The sequence below is a fragment of the Nicotiana attenuata genome, unplaced genomic scaffold (assembly GCF_001879085.1).
Source record: "Nicotiana attenuata strain UT unplaced genomic scaffold, NIATTr2, whole genome shotgun sequence".
In the NCBI taxonomy this organism is placed as follows: domain Eukaryota; kingdom Viridiplantae; phylum Streptophyta; class Magnoliopsida; order Solanales; family Solanaceae; genus Nicotiana; species Nicotiana attenuata.
Window position 1 is genome coordinate 59,377 of NW_017671379.1, and position 26,653 is coordinate 86,029.

General features: G+C 35.7%; 2 protein-coding genes across 2 annotated transcripts; one reads left to right on the plus strand and one right to left on the minus strand.

Moving 5' to 3' along the window:
- The first annotated feature begins 233 nt into the window (after positions 1-233).
- LOC109207925 lies at positions 234-5,230 on the plus strand. The gene is made up of 4 exons (XM_019370924.1): positions 234-880; positions 4,231-4,298; positions 4,584-4,763; positions 4,858-5,230. Exons 1-4 carry the CDS (start codon positions 355-357, stop codon positions 5,026-5,028), a joined length of 945 nt encoding a protein of 314 aa, XP_019226469.1. The 5' UTR covers positions 234-354; the 3' UTR covers positions 5,029-5,230.
- A 1,008-nt stretch (positions 5,231-6,238) lies between these two features.
- Positions 6,239-13,874, minus strand: LOC109207926 (dnaJ protein ERDJ2A-like). The gene is made up of 11 exons (XM_019370925.1): positions 13,726-13,874; positions 13,151-13,370; positions 12,963-13,058; positions 12,268-12,388; positions 12,060-12,166; positions 11,679-11,896; positions 11,229-11,406; positions 10,999-11,118; positions 9,680-9,766; positions 8,968-9,078; positions 6,239-7,637 (listed from the first exon to the last, which is right to left on the minus strand). The coding sequence occupies exons 2-11, from the start codon at positions 13,334-13,336 to the stop codon at positions 6,801-6,803; spliced, it is 2,061 nt and encodes a 686-aa protein (XP_019226470.1). The 5' UTR covers positions 13,337-13,370; positions 13,726-13,874; the 3' UTR covers positions 6,239-6,800.
- Positions 13,875-26,653: the final 12,779 nt, after the last annotated feature.

Below are 26,653 nucleotides of genomic sequence, written 5' to 3' on the forward strand. Positions count from 1 at the left end.
TTATAATTTATATATATAAATACCAATATACTACAATTACGTTCTTTTAATATTAACCGCGCATCGCGCGGGTACTATACTAGTGAACAAGAGAACGGAGGGACTAGTAGTTGAACTATAATGTAGATTAATTATACATAAATAAAAATAATAACTGAAAACGTACTTTCATCCTGTATTCTTTTTCTTTTCTTTTTAAAATTCCAAATTACCCGGAAAAAGAACAAAAACATTTTTCTTCTTTTTTTCTACATTTCACTCGGACACTGCTGCAAAATAAATCATCTCCAACCTCCCATTCTTTACTCCATAACCAACAAATTATCCCCATTTATACAAACAAAACAAACAAAAATGGAGGACAAAAATCCACCCACAAAACCTAGAGTGGTCTGTTGCATAGGCGATATCCATGGCTACATAACAAAGCTTCAAAATTTATGGTCAAATCTTGAATCTTGCATTGACCCATCTGATTTTTCCACTGCCCTTATAATTTTCTTGGGTGATTATTGTGATAGAGGTCCAGATACTCATAAAGTTTTAAACTTTTTAATTTCTTTGCCCTTAAAATACCCAAAGCAAACCCATGTTTACCTTTGTGGAAATCATGATTTTGCTTTTGGAGCATTCTTGGGTGTACTACCAAATCCAATTGATGGATCTGAATTTAAAGAAACATGGAAAGAATATGAAATGAATGAGGAAAGAGAAGGGTGGTATAAAGGTGATAACTTTGAGAATATGCATTTACAAGGGAGAAGATGGGCAGGAAATCATACTGTTAAGTTTAATACGATAAAGGGTATTGAGTATAAAGGTTCTATTTATGATGCTGCTCCTACTTTTGAATCTTATGGTGTTCCTCATGGTTCTGCTGGTATAATTCCTTAATTTCCTCTCCCCTCCTTTTTTGTGTGTGTTTGGCTTTACTTTTATTTTTATTTTATATAATAGTATTGACCTAAGATGAGTTTATATTAAGTAATGTGTTTTAGTGAGATTCATATAGCGGACATCAGCTTGTTTGGGGGATTGGGGGGACTGAGGCGTAGGGGAGGCGGAGGTAGAGTATTACATACGAGTTCGGATGAATACAATAGCTTTTACTTAGTATCCATTAAATAGGTATAAATATTTAATTTCAAATCCAATAACTAATACGAGCTATGAGTTTGGTGGCAAATGCAGAACCCATAAACCTCATATCCTGGCTCCGTCTCCGGAGGCGTAGTAGATGTTGTTGTTGTTTTGGATTTTGTCTGTGGAATGGGTTTCTAGTTCTGTGATGGACAAAAAAATTTAAAATTAGGTACGATTTTCTTATTTTACCTTCCTAGTTCCTAGCTGACAAATGGTTTATATCTTCTTCTTCTTTTTTTGTGGTCTTGTGGTATGGAAGTGTTTCATTTGATGGTTATTTTTACAATGGTAGTGATTTTGGATGATTTTTTTAGTTGGTTGTAAGTTGAGCTTTTGTACTGGTGCTTCGGGGTGGTTCCTATTATTAACAACTTGCCTTTTGTCTTGGATATGATTCACTTTATTTGTTTCCCTCATATTGTGGTTCCTAAGCTCTAATTACGCACTGGTTAACTCTACTTATGGATCCTCATATTATGGTTCCTAAACTACATAGTACTTGTTTAATCACGGATGGGGTAGGACCAATAGTATACCGGATGGTGTCCAGCGACACTTCCTATTTGCAAATGATATGGTATTAATTGACAAAATGTGACGAGGGAGTCATTTAGAAGTTGGAACTACTTAGAAGTACTATTGAGAAAAGGTTTTAGGTAAACCAAAAAGAAATGTGTGCATCCTTAGCACCATAAGAAGAACGATGGTGAGATGAGATTAGATATTTGTGGTTTATAAAAGAAGACAATTGAAAAATCTAAGCTCAATCTTCCGGGAGAATAGCTTGATAGATGATGATATGAATGACACATTGAACTAAAATAGGATGGTTGAAACGGAATGGTTTATGGAATTGTTATGTGATTGGAAGATAAGTAACAAAGTGAAAGGCTTGTGAAGATTGTAATAGCATATGGAATGTTGGTACTCTAAAACTGTAAAACCCAACACATCTACAAAGGGAATGTCGCAAAAATGCAAGTGCTAAGAAGGATATATGACCATATGAGATTGTGCAAGATCTCCAACAAGGGTGCAAGTAACACAATGATGGGCTTGCTATCGTAACTTTTTTTCCCCGCTATATATGAAAAAGAGTGACGAACTCATTTTTATTCGGTCATAGGTTGGTCCAAAGAACGAGAGTCGGCTTCCAACATTAAGTCTGTTGTTCCTCAGTACCTCAGTGGTAGAGCGGTCGGCTGTTAACCAATTGGTCAAAGGTTCGAATCCTACTTGGGAAGATTTTTTAGTTATCGCTTTTCTGACCTAGCGACCCCTGTCCTTCTCCTTTGTTTTAAACTAAATGAGAAAAATATAACCTAAGATTGTTTGACCATATTCTACATATAATTCCATATGCACCAGTCTATAGGTGCGACACTATAATAATTGAAGGTGATAAGAGGTAATGAAGTAGACCCAAAATCACATAGAGGGAAGTTGTCTCAATTGAAATTGATACAGATTCAGATAAAAATAGAATACTGTGAAAGAAGATTATCCATATAGGCATTATCAATTAGCTATATAGACTTATTGTTTTTGCACGTACATTAGGTCCAATATTTTCCGGGAGTCTTCTTATTATAGTTAGGCTTACATTCCCATGTCGAAAATAAGGGTGCGATCTAGAAACCCTCTAATTTTTGAGAACTGCTAATTTAATTTAAAAGACAAATCATCTAGTATTGGAATGAAATGAGTTTTTGTTGAGCGCCAGTGTTGTGAAGAGCGTGAAGCGAGAAAAAGCGACAACCCCCATTTTGCTTAAAGCGAGAAGCGAAGCGTTCGCTTTTTTGAAGTGAAGCGGAATTTTTAAAAAAAAATTAAAATAAATACTGCATAGACAATGCATGTAATTGTAAGCAAATGTTCAATACTTCAATGTAAAAACTAAATAGTAGCATCAATTAAAGCACAAAATGAGCATCCTATTCTTCTACAAGATTGTCAAATTCTTATATTCCACTATCATTATTATATTGCTCGTCATCTTCTTCAACTTCTTCTTCTTCATCAACTAGGGACAAAGTAGAGGTTAAAAAAAAAACTGGGCAGAGGAGAAAAAAAAACTGGGCAATTTTTTTCTTTCACTGCTAAAATTGGCATCAATTCTGAGAAAGAACCGAAGGTAAAAAAAAAAAATCGCCAGCATTTCGCTGCTTTTTGGACGTTTAAACAGTGAAAGAAAAAATTGCCCAGTTTATTGCCTAGTTTTAACATACCTGTTGTTTGAACTTGAAGTTGAAGAAGTTGATGCTTTCAGTCGATGAAGAAGAAGAAGTCGACCAGTGTCTTTAAAATCCTAGTCGCATTGCACTTAGAAGTCAACCAGTGTCTTTAAAACCCTAGTCGCATTGCATTTGTTCGTTTAATGAAAGACCCGACCTCGTTTTTAATAAAATAGGGCTGGGTCTGTTTTAAAACACAGACTCGCATCGCATCGCTTTCCCGCTTCTCGCTTTTTAGTGGGAAGCGGTCGCTTTTCTACGCCTAAGTCGCTTCAGCAGGGTGAAGCGTGCAGCTTCTCGCTTCGCTTCTCGCTTAAAGCGAGGAAGAGGGCGCTTTTTTAAACACTGTTGAGCGCAATGGTTATTTAGGATTAATATAGCTGACTCTTAAATAATTTGAGGTTACAGCGTACTTTATTGATTGATTGACTATCATAATGTGCTATCCCGGTTCTATATCAGCGGATTATCTGTATTAATTCCTTGTTGGATAACCTAGTCTGATTTGGGTGGTGATCGTTCAATTTTGCGTTCAAATTCTGTCTGGTTTCTCTTGTTTATCGGTGTAATGTGTTCTATAGTTGTTTATATCATAAAGAAATGTGTTATACAATAAGTTTCTACTTTCCCCCGCTTCGAAAATAGGTGTATAGTGTGACACGCGGCTCTTATTGAGTGGAATGCTCATTTAATATAGGCATCATTCCTTCCTTTTGCGCTCAAGATTGTCCTTTTTTTCATATGGTGTTGGGCGGACCTGAGAAGAACTTGATTGCCGATAGTCCAACCTATTGCAATATTACATAATCACATTATAATCCTTTTGTTAACGGTAAGATTTCACTCTTGACAGATCTTATGAAGGCAGTTCCTGATGAGCACAAGAAGTTTCTTGCCGATTTGGTCTGGATTCACGAAGAGGTAATTTCTTTTGCCTTCACTATTCTTTCCTTTCGAACTTTTTCTTCCCTTCAATTTTTCCGTGACCACCTTAAGTAATTCTTGATTATCTTAATTTTTGAAACACAATTTTTTTTAAAAATAGAATGCGTTCTTGATTGTCTTATCTAAAACATATGTGCTTAAGTTTTATTCACGCTTTATAACCAAACTCAAGAGTGCTCATTGATCATGTCATTACTTAGCCAACTTGCAACTGAAGCAGGATTTAAGACTTAAAATTTGTTTCGTTCTTTTGCTTTCTAGGACGATGTTTGCATAAAAACTGACGAAGGAATTAAAAGCTGCAAACTGATTGCTGTTCATGCTGGTCTGGAGAAAAACAAAGATGTTGAAGAGCAGATTAAAACCCTTAAAGCAAAGGACACAAGGATCTCTAAGGTGGAAGCCCTTAGCGGAAGGAAGAACGTATGGGAAATCCCTCAGGTAACTCGATACAGGGCTCCATTCGTCTTGTCATGATATCATGTTTATGCTTTCAAAGAAGACGCAAGTTGATTGTTGTTGCATTTTTCTGTAGGAACTGACTAGAACTCCAACAATCGTCGTAAGTGGTCACCATGGGAAATTCCATATTGAAGGTTTAAGACTGGTAATAGATGAAGGTGGTGGACTAGAAGGTAATCCAGTGGCTGCAGTAGTGCTTCCTTCAATGGAAGTTGTACGGGATACTGATCATTTGGTGAAATAGATTATCGTTTCTGTTTAAATCAGAAATAACCAAAGTAAAAATAAAAATAATAGTAGTTGACTCTGCCTCTTCCATTTTTCTTTGGCTAAAAGTTACATTTGTTGAATGTAGTGAAGAGATTTACACAATAGCCCTGTATTGAACAAACTTCAAGCCGGTAGAGAATCATATTATGTCGTAGATTCGCTACTACTTTTTGATATAATGCTTGTATACGAGAGAGTTTCCCATATTAATTAAATTATTTACTTTATAAAAAAATTCCATGTATACGCTAAAGAGATTACCTTTTCTTTTACAGTTGTTTTTTAGCTGAGGGTCTATCGGAAACAGCCTCTCTGTCCTTTCAGGGGTAGGGGTAAGGGTGCGTACATTTTACCCTACTCATGAGAAACTACTGTGTTTGTTGTTGTTTGTTTTTTGTATACGCTAAAGAGAATTAAGTTGAACTTTGTAGACAATTCTGGTGATAGGTGACTCATATTGCGTTGCGCAAAGTCATGGTTTGATGGTATGCTCTCTTCAAGCTTGATTGTGTCCAAAAGTTAAGTTAATCCCCATTTATACATGCAATTTCTGGACAAAATTAGCTCCCTTGGGGACAAAAAGCTCGTTTTAGTTATTTTTTTGCAAACTCAATTAAAAGCTCATTATGATTTATTTATTTTTCAATAACCATGATGTCCGGAAAAGTTTGTGTAAATCTTGACAAATTTCAGTATTGGTATCGAGTAACTCCGCCTTATGTTTGTGTCTCCGCTTGGTTTTAAAACTTGATACTTCATGTTTTTCTATGGCATTCTACAAGTAACCGCAAAGATACTAAAACATTTTTTTTTCTTGTCTGCGTAACTTTATTGGCCTACCAAATTCCCATACGCTACAAGCAAAAATCAAAACCAGCAATATTGTTTCGACTCGAGCTCTCGTGGGAAGAAATGTATGCTTTGCATCTTCTACCTTAGTCATTTGGGATTAGAATTGTGACCTTAGATACAAAGGTCAGTCCCATCCAAGGCACTCCTCTCTTCTTCTATGCAGCACCCCCCCCCCCCCCCTTACCATTCAACATACCCTATCCCAAACCACAAAAAACAGTTGAAGTAAAAAATGAAAAGAAATCTCATACGAAGGCCCAGGATTTCATCAAATTCCAAGTTCTAAAATACTAACAGCTCATAAACAACATCTCTACTTTAACGCGAACTGAGGCTATAGAATGTCTTCAATTGACACATAAAGGCGTGGCAAAACAGCAATGGCAATTCTTTTTCTGGCGGGGACGAAAAAAACTGCAGTACAAACAAAGCAAACAGGTACATCCATCAAAGCCAAGCCAGCTCAATGAGCTTCGCAAACTTTTCTTTGAAACATACCTGACAACGGGAGAACTGGATCGGATAGAGGCAAGGGGATCTCACCATAAGGATTTGTGTCAAGAACCGTCTAGTTGGACAAAAAAGGACTAACAATTTAAGCTCTAAAGAGCGCCCTATAAATGTTTTATTCATGTCAAATTACAACACTAACGGTTCTAAGTATACCACTATAGAAAGATAAAGCCCAGAGTAATTTGCCTGAGATAGTCATATAACAGGGGGAAAAACGATTGAATTCTCTTCTTACCAGCCCCTCCCTTGCCCCAGCTTCCCAAACAAATGGAGTGAGAGGATGTCTTCTCACAGGTTTCTATTTCTCCTCCCCGAAAACTTTGGAACATTATGTGAGCAGGGGAAATAGGAGAGCAAACAACTAGTAGCCAAGAAAGAGACTTAATCGGCCTCTGAACCAGACTCATCAGAGCTTGAACCACTGCCCTTATTGTGGGTCGAGCCATTGGCCACTGCTCCTTTACTCTTTGTTTCCTTTGTATCTTCTTCATCTTCGCTGTATTCACTTTCATAATCATCATAATCATCTTCTTCTTCTTCCTCGTCCTCCTCAATTCCATCCTCCATGGCAGGAGTCTCATCTGCTGTGAGACCACCTCTGGTCCCAGCTCTGCTGCGTTTCATTACCTTTAACTTAATATTCGACTTTGCATCACAACCAATCCAAGAGTCACATAAGCAAAAAGAGCTCAAGTTGTAGTTTCCCTCAGCTGGAGCTTGGAACTTCCCCATTACCAGCCTCGAACCATTTTTCACTTTCTCAATTGCTTCTTTAACAGCAACATTTATTTCCCTTGCACTTGCACCAGACCCTTCCTTTGACTCCTGAATCGTTTTTGATACAGCAATGATCGCAGTAGCTTCATCCATGAAGCTAACCTTCTGGGAGAGCCAGACATCATTCGAAAAGGAGTCCGCAAGCAGCAACCAGAAATTCTCTTCTTTGTCAAAAGGAAAATAAGGACAATGTGGAAGGGCACGGATCAAGCCATTACCACGGTTGAGAGTGACCCAAGCATGCATGGTAACGATGTCACCCTCTTGGATTCCCTCCTCACCTTCTGTCTCACACGTGATATCAATTGTCACTGAAGGCATCATTTTAAGAACCATCTCCACATCGTGGGATTCAGAGTTTGAGAACCCAGCAACTTGAGTCAGCAGATCTTCGCGTTCATCTGGTGTCATATCACGGAAGTCTTGAAATGTACGAACTTTCTGTACATAGAGGAAAGGGTTAAGGATATACAAAACAAAAGGCTCACTTGTCAAAGCCCATCCTAATACTTCATTAACTAAACGTGCCACACCAAAAAAAAAAAAAAAGGGAAATAGGCTGCAACATCATTACATCACAGGTAGCAAAAGAAGATGCTTCAGTATGAACAGGGAAAACATGGAAAATTAAGACTCCAGGCTTAATTTAGCCTGAAAGTGGCACAATCAATGTACATATTGACTCCTTTAATTAGGACAGTCAACAATATCCTTATGAATACGAGAGAAACACACCATCAAAGGAAAATGGTCCAAGTAATATTCAAGACGACCTTATAAATTATGATTTTCATTTTCTCATAAATGTGAATCAAGTTCACACCAATTTTCAGATTTTGCACAAGGAAATAAAAAGAAGAAGAAACTGAATAGAGATGTCACTAGACTTCCCTGTGAAAGAATGTGCTGTACAGGTAGCCAGTGTGACACACTCAAAGCAAGTGTCAAACATTAACTATTAAAAGGTGTAAATTTGTAACATGTTTAAAATTTAGACGCAAACTCAAAATTAATGAAACACCACTAGATCACAAAAACCAAGCAAAACGTTTTTCATGACATCGAGCAATTCATGAAAGTAACCACCATATAACTAATTGCATAAATCAAGTTAACATTTCAGTCATTATTGAGTAAGAGTTATTTTTTCTGATAAATACTACTTATTGAGGAGAGTTATATTTATCCCAGATAAATTTTTTTTAAATAAACCAAAGTACTACCTTACCTTTTTTTTAATCAAGAGTACTACCTTACTAACATTGTATCACTATACATACCAGAAGAGATGAGTTTAGATAAGCAGTTACCGCGGACAATCCTACGTAATGAAAATCTTATAACATCCCTGTACACTCATAGGCTGGCGTCTTTTCTTTTTAATGTTTACAGAAATTGGCTTGTCTCAACTCAACACCTCATTTTGAGCCATAGCAAGGATAGCACGGCTCGCTGGTACCAAGACCACAAAATGTGATAAATAAGCTTTATAGAGACACTTTCTCGTGTCTTTTTTTTTTGATGATCAAGTATAAATTCTAGGGGCAATTTCCTTACTCTAACTATTAAATAAAACTAAGATACAAAACCAGATAAGTAAGACACAAACTTGCCCTAACTCCACCGAGGAACCAATCAGATACATAAAAGCACGTTGTGATAACTTATTATAAGCACCAACACAGATAATTAACAACAATCTCCTCCAACATTAACAAGAAGCAGATGTGTTTAGCAAGTTTGAGAAGAGAGGAAAAGCAGTAATTGCAACCTTTCTTGCAATCTTTTTGACAACAGCCTCACTAAAGTGTGGCAGCTGCAAAAACGGTGCATACCCTTCACTGGATCCACCTGCTGCTTTCCTTGCGCTGAGAGGTACCGCCTGAATCATTGACAGCAAAATGCATCAGAAATGAGAGTAGGAAAGAAAACCAATTGTGCCTTCAATGTGGGTAAATGAATTTGAGTAGAATAATGGACCTTCTAGGTCCTAAACCCTTCAAATATGGAAGGAAACGGATACCAACTCCTAAAAAATAAGTGCTGAAAGTCCAAATTTATGCATAAAATTCATCAAAACTGAGGGGGGAAAATGGAGGTTGCCAAAACATTCATCTTAATACATGAATCTTAACAATATTTAGCAAAACAAGAATAAGCAGTGATGCTCGTACCGATGATGTATCCATGATTATATCTTCAGATAATATGATGAAAATACTTTAACTTTCAGATATAAAAGTAGAACAGACAGCAATGATGAAAGTCAAAATGCTAGAAGTTAAGGTACACAAGATGATAATGGTATTCAATAGTTATCACGAGAATAAGTTGCTTTTCTTACGTTGTGCTGGAAGAGGGGAAAACGGAGAAGAAAATGATAAGAGATACGTGATAAAGCGGGATAAGGACCGCTCCAAACAACGGATGTAAAAACTAGTGACGATCTTTCAGAAGAGTACTGACTTTCTGGAAAACCTAACCTGAACAACACTCTGAGACAGTTCCACCACTCCTATTGCAGGTCTTAGCCATCCATGCCCCACAGGAGGGCGTGGAATAATAGCCATCTGCATGCAACAAGACAAACTCCTTGCATTACCATAGCAACTCATATTATGTTAGGCAATGAAACAAACATATGGACTTGATAAGGTGAAAAGAACAGAGCACAAGAAGAATTAAAAGCTAAACATTCTTATCCCTTTGTAATATAACGCCATTGCCCCTCCTCTCTCCCATGCACAGCTCAAGAACAAACAATCAATTTGGAGGTCTCTGAACACTTCCAACAGCAATCCGCTGTTTAAATTATTTACGGGACATAATTTGGGTGTTACTTCATTTCAGCTTCATTTCCTAGACACTAATCGTTGCCATATCTTCACAATTTTTGGATGTCCTACTTTTTTGACATACTAGTACACTATTCTCCTTCCCGTCCTTCATTTTCTATCTGCCATTTTTTAGTATATGTGTTTTTTATTTTCTATTAATTATGCTTCAGATATTTGTTGACTTTTTATGGTTACTTCACATAGTGACTAGAGTAATACTGAAGTGAATTAAACTGATCCTAAATACCAGTGTAGATATTACCAAGTTTGAAATGGCTTAAGTCCAATTATTTGAGAACAAGTCCATTATATAATGTTGAAGAAGTGAATTAACTCCATTATATGGCGTTATTGGATGCTTTTTACACTAAAGGATTTCGGAATATGTGTTTAGAATTCCTTTGGCAATAAGGAACATTCATTTAACATTTCTTATGACACCTTTTTCTTGATTATGGATATGTGAAACATGTATCCACTAAATACAGTATCACGGATAATTTATAATTCACGTTGTCCTCTAATTTCCATTTTTTTGGAGTCTTTATGTCTTTCCCAGACCCCACTTGTGTATCACTGGGTTTGTTGTTGTTGAAGTCTTATGTCTATGACTATATATATGTCAGTCTCTTTGCTTACTAGCTACTACAAATAACCCTTTTTTTGGTGGGATCAGCCAGCGGTACCATGAACACTCAGACCAATAGCCATCTCGAAGATAATAACAGAATGGTTAAGACAGCTCATCCTCCTATATATACATCCGAACTTATTAGTAAAAAAATTTCATTTCCTAATGATAGTTACCACCTATACCATGCAAGTTACAATGAAACTCCCTCAGAAATGTTCCAACTTGTGACAAGAACTACAGTAAATTAAAAACAGCACCAGCACTATCATTATCAAAAAGAAAAGCAGCACTAAAGTAGTACTCTTAGTAGAAATAGAAAGAATGGAGATACCTTCATCAATTCTTCCAGAAGCCGAGGTGCGAGTTCAAGCACACGTCTGAAATCACGCTGTAAAGTTGGAGACAAAGCTGCCGTCTCACGTGTCAATTGGGTTTGAAGCAACAGTTCAGTCTGCAAGCAGAGGAGTACATATATCTAGATTCTTTTTCTAAGGAAAAAAAAGGACAGCTCTGACAAGGCTTTTTGAGCTTGGAAAACGAAGAAGAAAACAAGCATTTAACCTTTACTAATGCAGGGTGCTGCTTCCAAAACTTAGCCTGTTCTTGCCGAATATTCTTAAGATCCAGATTTAGCTCACTTCTAACCAAGACAAATAGTCTCTGCAGAGGTTCTTCATCAGTCCGACGAACGGGAATATCCATGAATTCAGAAGCCTTAATGAAAACATCCATGACCTTGCTGCATCATTGAAGCAACATTACAAAAGACAGAATGGAGTCGATAAAAGCAACATCACCAATGAAAGTGAAGAACATGGCATAGTGAAAAGGGAGAGAACACTATTTGGTTCAAGAAGATAAACTAGTAACGAAAACATGGCAATGCAACTATATCAGATTCATCAGCATTTCTGCTACCAATTGTTATTTTTCAATATTATGAAGCAATCTACAAACTTAAATAAGGGTATTCTTCATAAGAAAGCCAAATAGAGTACTTCTCTCACATACCTTGGAGCTAAAGAAGGCTTCATTAAGTGGTAATATGCAGCTAATGTAGAGTGCATGACATAGTTCCCAGTATACTTTGACGACCTAGACAAGTATATAACAGAAATTGTCAAGGGCAGAATTATACAGACTCCAACAATTCCAAGCAACAGTATTCCTTCAGATGCTCCGTCGATGTTTAAAAGGAACTGAGGGAGGGCAATGCCCATTTGAAGCCCCTACAGGAAAAAACAAGAAAAAGATTCATTAGAAATGAGTACATTCCTCCCAAATGAAATGATCATGAGCATGTCTCGGACCCAAAAAAAGGACAATTCGATGTTGACATTTACATCTCCTCGTATCCTCCGCATCCACAGGGACATGATAGAAGTGAATTACCTGTCGTCCATCTGGATGGCCATATTTTTCAAAATTTTCCCGAGATATTGGATCTGTCAGAGCCTGATAAGCCTTTGAGATGTATTCAACAAAGTATGAGTGTGCCTCTGCAATAGAAGAGCAAATAGTCATGGCCAAGTGGCTGCCAATATAGCTCTGTCGCAGTAATACCTAGATGTGAACACACAGTGCTAGCTCTGGGTTCAACCTGGATCTGGATTTTTATCAGGATGATACTGAATGGAAAGTCTTCGATATGCCTTCTTTATTTCAGAGTCCGAAGCTCCATGTTCCAGTCCAAGAATACTGAATGGCTCGAATATATGGACCTGCAGAATAAAATGTTTAAACTAAGTGCAAGCACCATCACATAAGAAAACAAATCACAATAAAAGGGAAATCGTAGAGGACGGTGCGAAGGTTAATAAAGATGGTATTAATAGTAATGCTTCCTTGTGACCAGGAGAAGTTGAACTTACAAAAAAAAATTGGCATCAGTATAAAAATACCCCATTGCTTGTGTAAATAAAACATATGCCATGTGAATTAGAAGACTTAACAAATGCGACCAATGGGGACAAAACACTAACATTTTAAGAGCACAAATTCCGTATTATTGAAGATAGCACTAGATTCAAGAACAATCAACACTATCTTATAAAACAAAAACCAAATTAAATACTGTCTAGACATAGCTTAAAAAGCACAAGAACACCTAAACCAAGCTGATAAATTTGCACATATAGAACAAAAAACATATCACATCTTCTGCTACTATAACTACCAAATGCTACCATTTTTTCAAGTTAAGGAGTTCTTGGGAAAAGGTGATCACATGCTTGCATTAGCTACAGAGATATCCTATCAAGTTTAAGAATAAGAATCAGATTAAACAGCATTTACCTCAGTGCTGATATGCTTGATGTAATAAACAAGAACAGCCATGACAACCCACAGCAGTACTAGGGTTAGATTACTATATGTTGAGAAGTTTGAAATCTGAAAATCAGAAGAAAGGATAAAAATAAATCTCGATTACAGAATTTAACTTCAATATTAAATCCCAGAAACAAGACTATACAGAAACTTGCCCGCTTGAATATGGATTTATGATACTTCCCCGATCGAACGCAGACCGAACACTGGCAGTTGATTTTGGCAGCCTTTTTCTTGAAAGCACCAAATAAATTGACTATAGTGTAAGGAACTAATGGCAGAGCCATTAAAGTCAAGACAAAGATGGGGAAAAGTGCACTGTTCTCTTCGGAAGCCGCCATATTGAATTTCTCTTAGATTCTAGCAAAGATACTCCTGAAAATGGTCATTCCTATTAGTATATTTATCCTCACGAAAATGAGCTCAGAAAAAGTACTCTGAATACACTAGTGAAATGGCGATCCCGACTCATCGAAAAATGCTCACACATACTCTCATTCAACGGAAAACACTATTGTGCAAACTTGCAGAAATTGAACAGTAATTGCTAAATTCATACATATTTCCGTTCGAGTTAAAAATGAAAACGAGCTCAATATTAAAGATCAATTTATCAGTTCACACAAATATGAATTCAAAATTTATGAATTATATATATCTATTACCAAAAAACTTCAGCTATTTGTTTGCCCTAGCAAAAATGCAAATGGAAATGAAGGAATTGACTCACAGTGAATTCAGATCGCCGGTGTTATATCTGGACGGAAATTCACTGATCGCCGGAGAAGCGCACAGGCTGAAGCTCCGGGCGGAGGTAGGCGGCTTAAAATGGAGCTAAATTTAGATCGGGGCTACAGTTTGCTTTCTGCTGAAGTTTATGGATGTTTATTTCATTTGCTATTATAACCTCAGAATTTACCTTTATTATCAAATTTATCTCATATGATTCCTTTATTTTAAGTTCTAATCCCAACACTTTAATTTTGTCGTTCACTTTGACCGTCCATAAAAATCCATTATCACTTAAATTAATTAATTATTTATTTATTTTAATTATAGATCTAAAAATAATTTTAATTGAGTGTCTTTTACTTTACTGAATGAATTCCCCGGTGCGAATTCAAACTTTTTTTTGGTAATTAAAACTTTTATTTACCAGGGAAAATATTTACAAGTAAATCAAACCCATACATATTTACCTATCAAACTAGTTTCACCCCATATCCCCTATGCAGAATCTTTTACACTGGATACCAGTTTAAGCTATGCACAATCTTCTCTATTTTTCTATTGCTACGACAATGTATCTCTTGGACTATCATCTTGCAGATTATCTCCCATCTTCTCGTCTTATTCTGAAAAATTCTACAATTTCTTTCCTGCCATACATAGTAAGTTGCTGCTGCTAGCACCATCTTGTATAGTTCTGCCTTTGCATTTTTTCTTTTAGCCCATTTCTCTGCCCATTTTAGTTCTTCTTCCCACCCTTGAACTGGTCTGATAATTCCTTGCCATTCTAACAGTTTGCTCCACAATGCGTTTGCGTATGAACACTCAAAAAATAAGTGTTGTATGTTTTCTTTGTCATTGTTACACAGGATGCATTCTTGATCAACTGCCACTCCCCATCGTTGCAATCTATCCTTTGTATATAACCTTCCATGTGCTGTCATGGTTAATATAAAATTCCATCTAGGACAGCCTCCATTATTGCAAACTACGTTCCTCCAACTTATTTTCTCAAATGTGCCTCGAAGCCTATGATATATTTGTTTGATAGAACAGTTGTTCATATTCATAATGTCATCCTGGCTGAAACCTGCTTCCATCATCGTCCTCTGAGCCTTCATGATTTTACTTACCATCCATGAAGCTTGCTTTGTCTGCACTGTCCAGATGTTTCTTCTTTTAATGTAGTAACCATGTACCCACAGTACCCATAGTTTCTTCTTTTCTTTGCATAGGTTCCAAAACTGCTTGCATATGACAGCTTTGTTCCAGAGTGTTATATTCATGATGTTGAAACCACCTGTAGACCTAGGAAGGCATACTTTCTCCCATGTTAGTAGAGCTTTTTTTGACACTGTCCCTTCTCCAGTCCATAAGAAACTCCTGCATATGGCCTCAACAAGCTTTGTGATCTTCTTTGGTAATACAAATATTTGAGCCCAGTAAGTCTGAATGGAGAATAGAACACTTTTAATGAGTTGAATCCTTCCTGCATATGACAAGAACTTTGCAGTCCAAGAGGTAATTCTTCCCATTAGTTTGTCAATGAGTGGTTGGCACTATGCTATAGATATTCTTTTGGAGCTCAATGGTGCACCAAGATATCTAACTGGTAGAGCTCCTCTCTGAATTCCTAGAAAGTCTAGGATCTCCTCCTGGTCTTCTTGTGTGATTCCTCCAAAGAATATTGAACTTTTGCTTTTATTGATCATCAGTCCAGATGCCTATGAGAACTCCATAAAGCATTGAAATAGTAACTGGACTGATCCAATGTCTCCCCTGCAAAACAGTAAAAGATCATCAGCAAAACCAAGTTGTAAGATTTGCATCTTAGCACACTTGGGGTGGAAGTTGAAGTTTGGGATTCCTGCCAGCTTCTTTAGTTTCCTTGTCAAATACTCCATTGCAAGTACAAATAGAAAGGGTGAGAGAGGGTCTCCTTGTCTCAGTCCCTTCCTAGCATCAAATGGTTTAGTTAGTGCACCATTTATCATGATTGTATAGGTCACAGTTCTCATACATGTAATGATCCACCTTACAAACTGATCTGGAAAGGGTAGTGCATGTAATATCTGTTCCATAAAGTCCCATTCTATTGAGTCATAGGCTTTTTGCATATCCAGCTTCATCATACATCTAGGTGATACCCCTTTCCTCCCATATCCTTTCACCAATTCATGGCTCAGAATCATATTGTCTGTTATGACTCTGCCAGGAACAAAGGCTGCATGTGAACTATCAATCAGAAAATCCATTACACCCTGAAGTCTCTTGGTAAGGATCTTTGATATCACTTTGTACAAGACTGTACACCATGAAATAGGCCTATAATCTTTGATACTTGCAGGATTCCTAACTTTAGGAATTAAAGTAATGGCAGTACAGTTGATAGGTCTAAACATTTGGCTTGACTCAAAGAACTCTTGTACAGCTTTTGTCACCTCCTGACCAATAACTGACCAGGATTTCTTGAAGAAGACAACATCGAGCCCATCATAACCATGAGCTTTAAGGTCATTAATGTCCTTCATTGCTTCCCATATCTCTTCCTTAGACACTTGCTTGACTAGTAGTAGTTGTTGCTCCCTGCTCAGCACTGGCCCCATTTTCACATCATTTGGATCAATAGCTGGAAGACTTTCAGCACTTGAACCCAATAATTCCTTGTAGTGTCCCATTATTTCTCCCTCAATATCATCTTCCAACACTAATTGGACCCCCATGTCATTAGTTAAGATATGAATCCCATTCTGATTACTCCTGTTCTTCATTTGAGCAAATAAATAAGCTGAGTTTGAATCTCCCAGCTTAAGCCACTGTACTCTTGATCTCTGTCTGTATATGCTTTCCTCAATCAGAATCCATTTTTCTAGGTCACCTTTCAGAGCTTTTTCCTTCTCAATTAGTTCTTGTCTCTGTAGCTTCAATCTCATTTCTTCCTGAGTTGACCGGAGCCCCTTCCTGATCCTTTTTATTCTCTCATCTACTCCTTTGTAGTGTTTTGTGTTGATATCTTTGATAGCTTCCTTTACCCTCTTAAGCTTGTTCCATACTATTTGCATCATACCCCCCTTACTCCTTTCTGCCCAGGCTTGCTCTACTTTATGAAGGAATTGGTGATGGTCAGCTATACAGTTTAAGAATCTGAATGGTCTATTCTTCCTCCCCTGCACTTGAATTATCCTTAACATTAATGGTGAGTGATCAGATACTAGAGGATCTAGCACCTTCACTTTCATATTGGGCATCATCATCATCCACTCTGCATTCACCAGACCCCTATCAATTCTACTGTAAGTGTGATTATTGGTCCATGTGTAGTTTCTTCCCACATACAAAAGCTCATGCATTCCAGTATCAAACAGAAACTCCTTAAAATCTCTTGTTTCTATATCTTGCACCTCAGTACCATGCTGTCTATCCTGTGCCTGTAGTATAGCATTATAGTCCCCCATTGCTAGCCATGGTCCCTGCTGTGTGCTATAAATTTGCCTCAACTTCCTCCACAAACTTAGCCTATCTTTTATATTATGAAGCCCATATATTGCTGAAAAGCCAAATGTGATTGACTTTGATATAATACTGATTTGCCCATGTATTAGCTACTCATCAATCTCTTCCACATCAAATTTATAAATCCTAGGGTCCCATAGTACCCATATTCTGCTTTTATTGTTTGCACTAGCATTTGATATCCATTAACATCCATGTGTTATTTTTTTTGTTATCTCCTTTTCTCTATGCTCCTTTACTCTATGCTCAACTAATGCTATTATAGCTTTATTATTATTCCTTATGAACTCCCTCACCTCCTTTTGCTTATACGTTTTATTCAAACCCCTAACATTCCAAGTTATCACACTCATATTGGTATGAAAAGAGGTTTATAGTACATCTCATGTTCCCCTAGATAGCTCATTTGCATTTTGCTTGTACCTTGTACATCACAGTTGATTCTGTTATGCATGCTTTGAGCTTCTTGCTTTCCTGTAGTTCCCTGCTCCTCATTTTGTTTAGCCTTAGATGCTCTTGCTGCTGATTTGCCAAGAACTGTAATCCACCCTTCATCCCTCTCTTGCACTTCATTCTCTGCTGGTACAGTTTCACCCTGCTGGGGTGCTTCTGTTATTACCTTGTGATCTGGTTCTTTCTTTTCATTTATTCCATTTCTGTCTGATCTTACCCACACTTGCTTGCCTGTAGCTACTTTCTTTTGCTGGGCCACTCTTTGTGGTTGTTCCTTCCTTATCATAGTACAATCATGTCCTATTTTTAGACATTTAGAGCAATATATTAGCTCACAATCATAGGAAACCTCTTGCTGAATTAGTTTCCCTTTAGGGTCCTGAACTTTCACACATCTAGGCAGGGGTTTAGTTATATCCATTTCAATTAGCATACGTGCATAGGAGATTCTCACAGTCCCAGTGGTGCATTCATCTGCATACACTGGGTTCCCTAGAGTACTTCCTATCTTGCTTAATGATGTCATGCTCCAACAGTTGAGCGGCAAATTTGGAAATCTTACCCATAATGGGATTGTCTTCAACACCTCATCATGTACATTGAAGTCTTCAGTCCATGCCTTCATAATTGTAGGCTTGTTGTTCACAGTATGAGGCCCAGAGTACAGTATTTGGTCCCTTTCCTTCAGATTACTGAATCTAATCACAAAGTACCCCTCATTATGGTAGTAAATCTATGGTTTGCTTGAAAACTTGCCCACTGAACTCAGAAATCTTTCCATAGCTCCAATCGTAGGAGGGTCCCCTATCACATACAGGACAATTGCAGATCTCCATTTTTCATTCTCCTGCTCAACATCTTCAGCTTCTAATTTTGCTATTTTCTAACCATTTTGAACAGTTGGTGCCACAAACTTCAAATTCATACCCTTCATAGCAAGCTTATTTCCTGCAACCACATTAACCCATGATTGATTCGATTTGGCTTCCGATGGTTCATCATTTTTGTGTTTCTCAACAGTACCACTATTGCATGGCACTATTGCATTGCTGCTAATTTTCCTTATTTGCTCTTGAGCTTTCCCATTCCCAGATCCACTTCCAGATGCTTGAACATTTGCAGGTGTAGCTGCGATTGTCTTCAATTTGTCTCTACTCCCCGATGGATCTGTTTCCTCTTTGCCCATCTCACTCTGCATGTCCCTCGGAGTGAGATTTCCAGCTAGGTCTTCGATTCGGACTCGTTTTGGTGATACAAACAGCTCAAGTACTGTTTTCCTAGTTTTCGATGATCGATGTTCCTCCACCGCGTTCCGTTGCTGATTTTTCTTTGGTCTGCCTCTCCCTCCCATGGCTTTCAAGCGCATGTTAGCTGGTCGACGTTAACGTGCGCCGTGAGGATTTTAGAAGAGAGAGAAATTTTTACCGACTTCCAATATGAATTTACTTGCACATAATTTCTAAATATCAATATTTAAAGAATTTTAAAAAAAAAAGATTATATGAAACTCCGAAAAAATGGGTATATATCATTTTCTATGTCCTTTGCCTAATTAACGTTAATGTAATACAAAAATTTGGAACATTAAAGTTTGATTCTTTGACCAATTAAATTTTAGTTGTGTATCATGTTGGAGTAAATGCCACATTTAATTGGTGCAATTACCTCAGCAGACTAATTATATCATGCCACATCATCTATTTGACGTGGCCAAATCAAAGTAAAGCTAACTTCTAAGGCCGTTAGCTCTTCATATTTGGGTTTTAGTATTTTAATTTCTAAGGAACTACTCCCTCGGATCCCTTTAAGTATTTTTTAGCTTTTCACATATATTAATGTACTATCTTTTATCATTAATTAACAACCAATCTTAGGGTCCACGCTTTATGTATGTACCCATATCAATAAATTCACAATTTAAACAAAACGCATAATATTATTAGACATTTTAATTGATTTATACGTAATTAAAAAAAACTTAAAATAATAATGTTGTTCCTATTTAATTAGCTCGAAAACAGTCATATACCACACAATTTTTACAATGATCACGTATTACTCACCACATATAATATCTCATAATTGATTACTCACCACATATAACAACTTGTTTGGATGGTTGTTACCTATTGTATTGTATCGTATTGTTACTTTAAATACGATATTTGTTTTGGTTGTTACTTCAATTTTATTGTATCGTATCGTTAAATCCGTCGTTACGTAACGACGAAATCTGTCACTTTATGTAACGACCGATTTGGTGTGGTTGCGTCGTTATCTTATCTTTTTCTCTCATCTCACCCTTCATTATTACTAAATAATTTTATTTTATCATTTACCCTACCTTTTATATATAATAAATTCACTCCGTCTCATAATTTTTTTTATATAATATTGCAAGTTTATTCTTTTTATTGCTGATGTGCGATATCATGAAATAACATAAAATAGTACAACCTATCAAACATTGTATTCATAAAACGATACAGTACAATACAATATGATACATTATGAAACGATGTGTAACAACTATCCAAACAAGCTGTAAATTGATTACTCGTAGACTATTCGTGAGTTGTGACACCAGTTTCTGGGTGGAGTCTATTTCGGTTTTCATTAGTAGCATAAAGATAATCTTTTAGACTGTGTATTTTTATTTTTATATCCGCTGATTTAATTTGTAAAGTTTTAATTGTTAACTGATAAAGGAATAAGGTGAAATATTTTATAATGTACGTTTGCCTAGCAAGTATAATGTTAGACGCCATCACGGTTCCGACGGTGGGGGAAATGGCTTCTCAACTGACAAATAATAGGCGATTGTGTTGAAGAAGATAAATAGGGGGAAATGGCCTTGTTTTCAAATCATATAGGCCAATGGGGAAATTTTTTATTTTGTGCCTCACACAAATAACATTAATTGTATGAGCCTCTTTTTATCTCACAAAATTGTGGATCCATATCTTAACTTTTGGGTACAAAAAATTCGATAAAGGCGCCGAAAAACGCGGCTCATTTTTATTAAACTGGGCCAAGTAAACTGTAAGAATATTTTCGACATTGTAAAGATATATACCCGAGAAACAAATAAAATTACAAAATAACTTAATTTTTAAACCGATAATTTAAAAAATATAATGAATCATGGTAAGAATCTAAAAGTCGAACTTGTCAAATATAAATTTTAGATTGACCACTACGTAATAGCGCACCTATTCTCTTGAAGTTCCGGATCCTTGCTTAATTGGAACAACTACAATGACAACATATCCAATGTAATCTCACAAGTGGGGGTATAGAAAGGATAGCGTATACACAACTGTACCCTACCTTGTATGAGGCAAATGAATTGTTTCTGATAGACCTTCGACCCAAGAAAAATATTTTCAAAACATGTTTGAAAATGCAAGAGTGAAAAGTTATGATTAAAATACAAAAGAAAAGAAAAGTATTGACAACAAAAATAATAAAGATATCTAAAGTAAAAGAAACAATAATAATGTAACGACCCGGTCAGTCGTTCTGAGAGTTATAGCCCCGTTTCTCCCATTTCTTCTTATTTGTGTGTTGTTGAGATGTGTTGAGTTGTTTTGAATTGGTAGTATGAGTTCAAAGTAGTTTTGGAGTGAAAGGAGGCACTTAGACTCTTAGTTAGAAAGCTAAGTTAGGAAAGTCAACCGGTAGTTGACTTATGACTAAATGAATTCAGATTGGGAATTTTATGATTCGGTTAGCTTCGTTGGGCGATTTTAGACTTAGGAAATTACGAGCACACACCTCTTTTTTGGAAAAAATATCAAAACATTGAAAATAAAAATAATTAAAAAAATTCTTTTTTGATCTTTTATCCGATGTCTATATTTGTATTGAAAAGGAGAGCATTGGAGTAAATGTAAAATTATGTCTACGTGACTTATAAGTCACAAGCTCGAGCTGTGAAACCATCCACTAATACTTGCATTAGAGTAGGTTATCGGGCTATGAAACCAACCACTAATACTTGCATTAGAGTAGGTTATCAGTATTACACCTTTTCGATGCTGCCCTTCCTCGGTCCCTGCGTAAATACGAGATTTTTTATGCATCAAATCTATATATAAATATAAAGTTGGGAATAGAAAAAATGATGTGGCATGCCTCTTTAATCAATATGACAATTTATCTTTTTCCTCATAATTTTGAACTTTTTTCTTATTTTCTGTCAAAAAAAATTCCAAATAATATATTTTTATCCTCATTATTACTCTATTTACTTCTATTCATCAAATCCCATTTAATCTCTCTTTCTTCCGTTTTCTTCATTCTCATATTCTACATTTATTCTTTTTCCTCAAATCCCTCTTTCTTCCTTCCTTCTCTTCCGTTTCTTTTTCTTTATTATTACTCTCTTTATTTATTTCCCGCAAATCCCTCTCTCTTCCTTCTATGTTTCCATTTTCTTAGAATTATTTTCTCCGGTCTCTCTATAAATTCCAAAGCCCTTAAGGTAGGCAAAAGTATGAGAAGAAGTCAGTGTTGGAGAAACCTTCCGATAATAAAACTTTAGCGGAGAAAAAGCCGAAGGCTGTGAAGATGCATCTCAAAGATTATTTTCTTTATCGCTGCCACCAGTTTTTTGCCCTTTACTTTTCTTTTTGTGCTTTCTATATTTTCGTTTCTGTTATAAATAGAATTATATTTATGGTGAATGTCTATATTTAGAGAGATTCTAGGGTTTATTGCTTGGTGGCTAAGTCACTCTCTCCATATAAATAAAGGGTTCTATTCTATTGTAATTCATCCCAAAAATCAATAACAATTCTCTCTCTCTACTTTTCTCTGCAATACTATTCTCCTTCTTTTATTGTTTTATAACAGGTTATCAGCACGAGACACTAACCAATTGAGTAGAAGCTTTGGGATTGAGCATAATGATTATCAATTATTCCATGAACTTCCTTCATGATTAAATTTAAGGTAAGTATTTTACCGTATTTTTCTCTTTTATTCTATACTTTGATTTTAAATACAAGCAAAGACAACAAATTTTGACTATAACTCTAATGGAGTTTATAAGAAATTATAACCACCTGAAGTGGTAAAATTTCTATGCCTCACCATGATCAAATTCATGTATGATTGTGGGCAAAGAATTGAAAATCCGTCCCATTGAATTTGCTCCATTATCATTCCCTTAAGAGAATGTGATAGCAGTATTTGATAAGTCTGAAAGAAGACAAAATTATTACTATGAATGTATCAATGAATATGGACGTGGCAATAGACGAAATTATAATCGTCATCATTTGTGGTAATGAGAACAATAAAGATTCTCAAAATAATCTTTCACGCTGTGAAAAATATTTTATCATCGATTTGACATGAGATTTTGTAAAGCACGTATAGATGATTATGGTTCATTCATGATGTGAATGTGACAACATCTGATTTATGAATACATATTCATTCTTCAAAGAATATGAACGTGCTAGTGGTAGTGAATATACCACACTCACCTCTAAAAGGAGGTTTGAGATGATATAAGAAAATAATGTCATTATTATGGCATGAATGGTCATTGGTCACGTACCTATTATACGCCAAAATATTTTGGCATTGTGATTATTAAAAGACAACGGTAATGCAAGAAACAGATCTTGCATATAATTTTGACCATAACCATAATGGTATAACTTTCTTTTAAAGAGATATTCACCGTATGGGTGTTGATGAATATGTGGTACTACAAAATTAATTGAGAACTCTGCAAGAGCCAATTATACTATTTTGGAGAAACACAACTAATTACCAATAAGATATTGTGTTGTAGTAAGTCTCAAAGAAACTTATTCAGTTTCCTAAGTATACGCGAAAGCGGTTGATTAGATTGAGACTATAAATAAAGGAAAGATTTAATATCTTCTGTTACTACAACTTGTAGCGGGGTAATATGTATGTGAAAAGCTACCCGCTTTATTCTCCAGTTTGTACTACACAAACAAAAGAATGCCACAATAAAGAGAAGTTTATTGGTATAAAAACCCATATCATAATAAATTTGGAGTTTCTTGATAATTGCACACGTCATGGTGTAAATCTGAAGTTTATCAATATTGATAATTTATCCAGTCGGCATAATTGGTTTAGCCATGTTAATTCAAGTAAAATGTGCAAAAATAAAAGAGAATTCATATGGGTAAATATTAAAGAACTAGAAAGTTCTTTACGAATTCTCTTACAATTGCTTGTTCTCATTAATTAATAGACCAATTAAAATTGGGATTGAATCCCATGAATGCTGGAAATATCAAAGGTGAATATGGGCTCATTCACATGCCATGTATACCACATAAGATGCATATATGAGATGGTTACATGTGCGATTATTATTAACCCGCAACCTGGCCGGTGTTTGTGAGGTAACTTGCTCAATAATTTAATTTCGAGCATAATTTCCAGATTTTCTATAAAGAAGTTCATCTTGATAAGTTGGTTTACATCACAGTTGGTTTAGCAAAATAATTTATTAAGTGCCTCCACTTAATAGCTAAACTATTGCTTATGAGAATAAAGTTATCTATATCAGTTTGATATAGGTTATATACGAAAGTATATTACATTCTCCCCTCACAAGTGGTTCAGGGTCAGGAACCAAATAATTCCATCTTATTATTATTGATGTGCGGTGTATATTTTGATTAACACCATAACGCACAAAGGTGGATTCTCAAAATTGAGGAAGCAAGTTAGTTTTTCTAACATGAGGGGAGACAAGATACAACAGTTGAGAAAAAGTTACGTGGAATGAATTATCATTTGTACATCTAGATCCTCGAATAAGATAATATGAACTTGAAGTTCATAAAAGAATAATTCATTTGCAATTTATTGCAAAGCATGCCAGACGCATTTGCTGACCCAAAGAAAGTAACTATATTCTCACTGCAGATGCTCCTATTTGAATAAGTCCTAGAAGGACAAAGTCTATGGCACGCTTAAAGCGTATAGACAAATCGGTTTCAAATAAACTTCTTGATAAAGAAGATGAGCAAATGATCATTTTGATCATAATAAAGGAGGCAAGTAATCTAGAAGATCACATGACATAACACTTCATAAAATCTCATGAGAGATTCAGGTACCTGAATATATGAATGAAGAGATCTCTATGTTATGTCTTTATGAAAAATAAGGAGGTTGGAACCAATATATGTCGACGACATTGATTATAGCGCTAAATATATATGAGGATCTTAAGTCTGGAGAAACATTCAAGTGGAATTTGGTTTCATATGAAAGAGAAGTAGTTTTGGACCTGTAGTTCAAACACTTAAAAGTATAAAGACAATGGTGTGTGCTATCACCTTTATGTATCTTATATGTCTGGCATGACATGAAAACTTGATACAAATCTAAAGTCTATTTATATGGCTTATATGACTTAACTTATATGACAATCCATGAAGGATTTAAGTTGCTTGAAGCATATACAATTCTTGATCTTGAAGTACCACTTCCTCAGTGAAATTTGTGCGCAAATGTATCTTGCTATAACTATATGCATGATAATATGATAGCAAATTTTCACCTCTATGTGAAGATACTGAACTGGCGATTCCAACAAGATCATATGAAGACAATACATCTATTAGGAATGATTAATTCAAGGTGAATCAAATTTGTTCAAGAGATCTTTTGAAGATGGTGCACAAGATTGGAATGCAAATACTTAAAGATGTGAATTGATGCTCTCATCAGGGGGAGTTAATACGCGTTGTACTCTTTTTCCCTTATAAGGTTTTGTCCCATTGGGTTTTCCTTGCAAGGTTTTCAATGAGGCAACCAGAAGGCGTATTGTTAGATGTGTACTCTTTTTCCTTTTCTAGAATTTTTTTTCCCGCTGGGTTTTATTTTAGTTAAGGTTTTAATGAGGCACATTATCTGTTGAATAGACATTCAAGGGAGAGTGCTATAAATAGAATTATATTTATGGTGAATGTCTATATTTAGAGAGATTCTAGGGTTCATTGCTTGGTGGCTAAGTCACTCTCTCCCTATAAATAAAGGGTTCTATTCTATTGTAATTCATCCCATAAATCAATAACAATTCTCTCTCCCTACTTTTCTCTGCAATACTATTCTCCTTCTTTTATTGTTTTATAATGGGTTCCCTATTTTCATTGATGTTAGTTGGAACTTGGAAGTACTGTACTTTGTGTTTATGGCCTTTTTCTCCTTGAATTATTGAAAATTGAAATATTTATTATACTTAGCATGTTAGCCTCTATGTTATATTTCACTGTTTATGACTTTTAGGTTTGGTTGTCTTTGAAGGTTAATTTTGTTGGATTTAAATTGCTTAATTTTTGAAAATATTGTTTATGACTTTTAGGTTTGGTTGTCTTTGAAGGTTAATTTTGTTGGATTTGAATTGCTTAATTTTTGAAAATATTGAACTGTTTCAAGATTAGCATCTTGAGGGGAGTTTCGGTTGAGCTGAATTTTTTGTGAGGAAATAAAAAATAGGCTTCACGTACAAGTCTAATTTCACAAGAAATAGAAAGAGATATTAAATAGTTTCTTATTTTTACTCTTTTTTCTTTTTCCTTTCCTATCTCTTTTTCTTGCTTGATTTTTTATTTAGTGAGCGAAACTTTTGTCTCTATAGAAAAATTGAGTAATGTGTAGTTATAGTAAAACCTTCCGGTGAATGGGATGTGAAGAATTTAAAATATATTTATCTTGCACTTATGTTAGTAGTAGCTAGAAGATAATTTTTTTTTATTGGTATTACAATATTGTGATATAATAACTTTTTTGAGTTTAATAAAGAACAATAGAAGGGTGAAATTTAAAACTACAACATGAATTTTTTTGTTCGATTGTGTCTTAGCACAGAAATTTGGCATTGTTTGTTCTTTTATTTTTTTTCTACTTTAATTATTTTTCCCTTAAAAAAAAATTGAGAATTTTGGGATAACAAA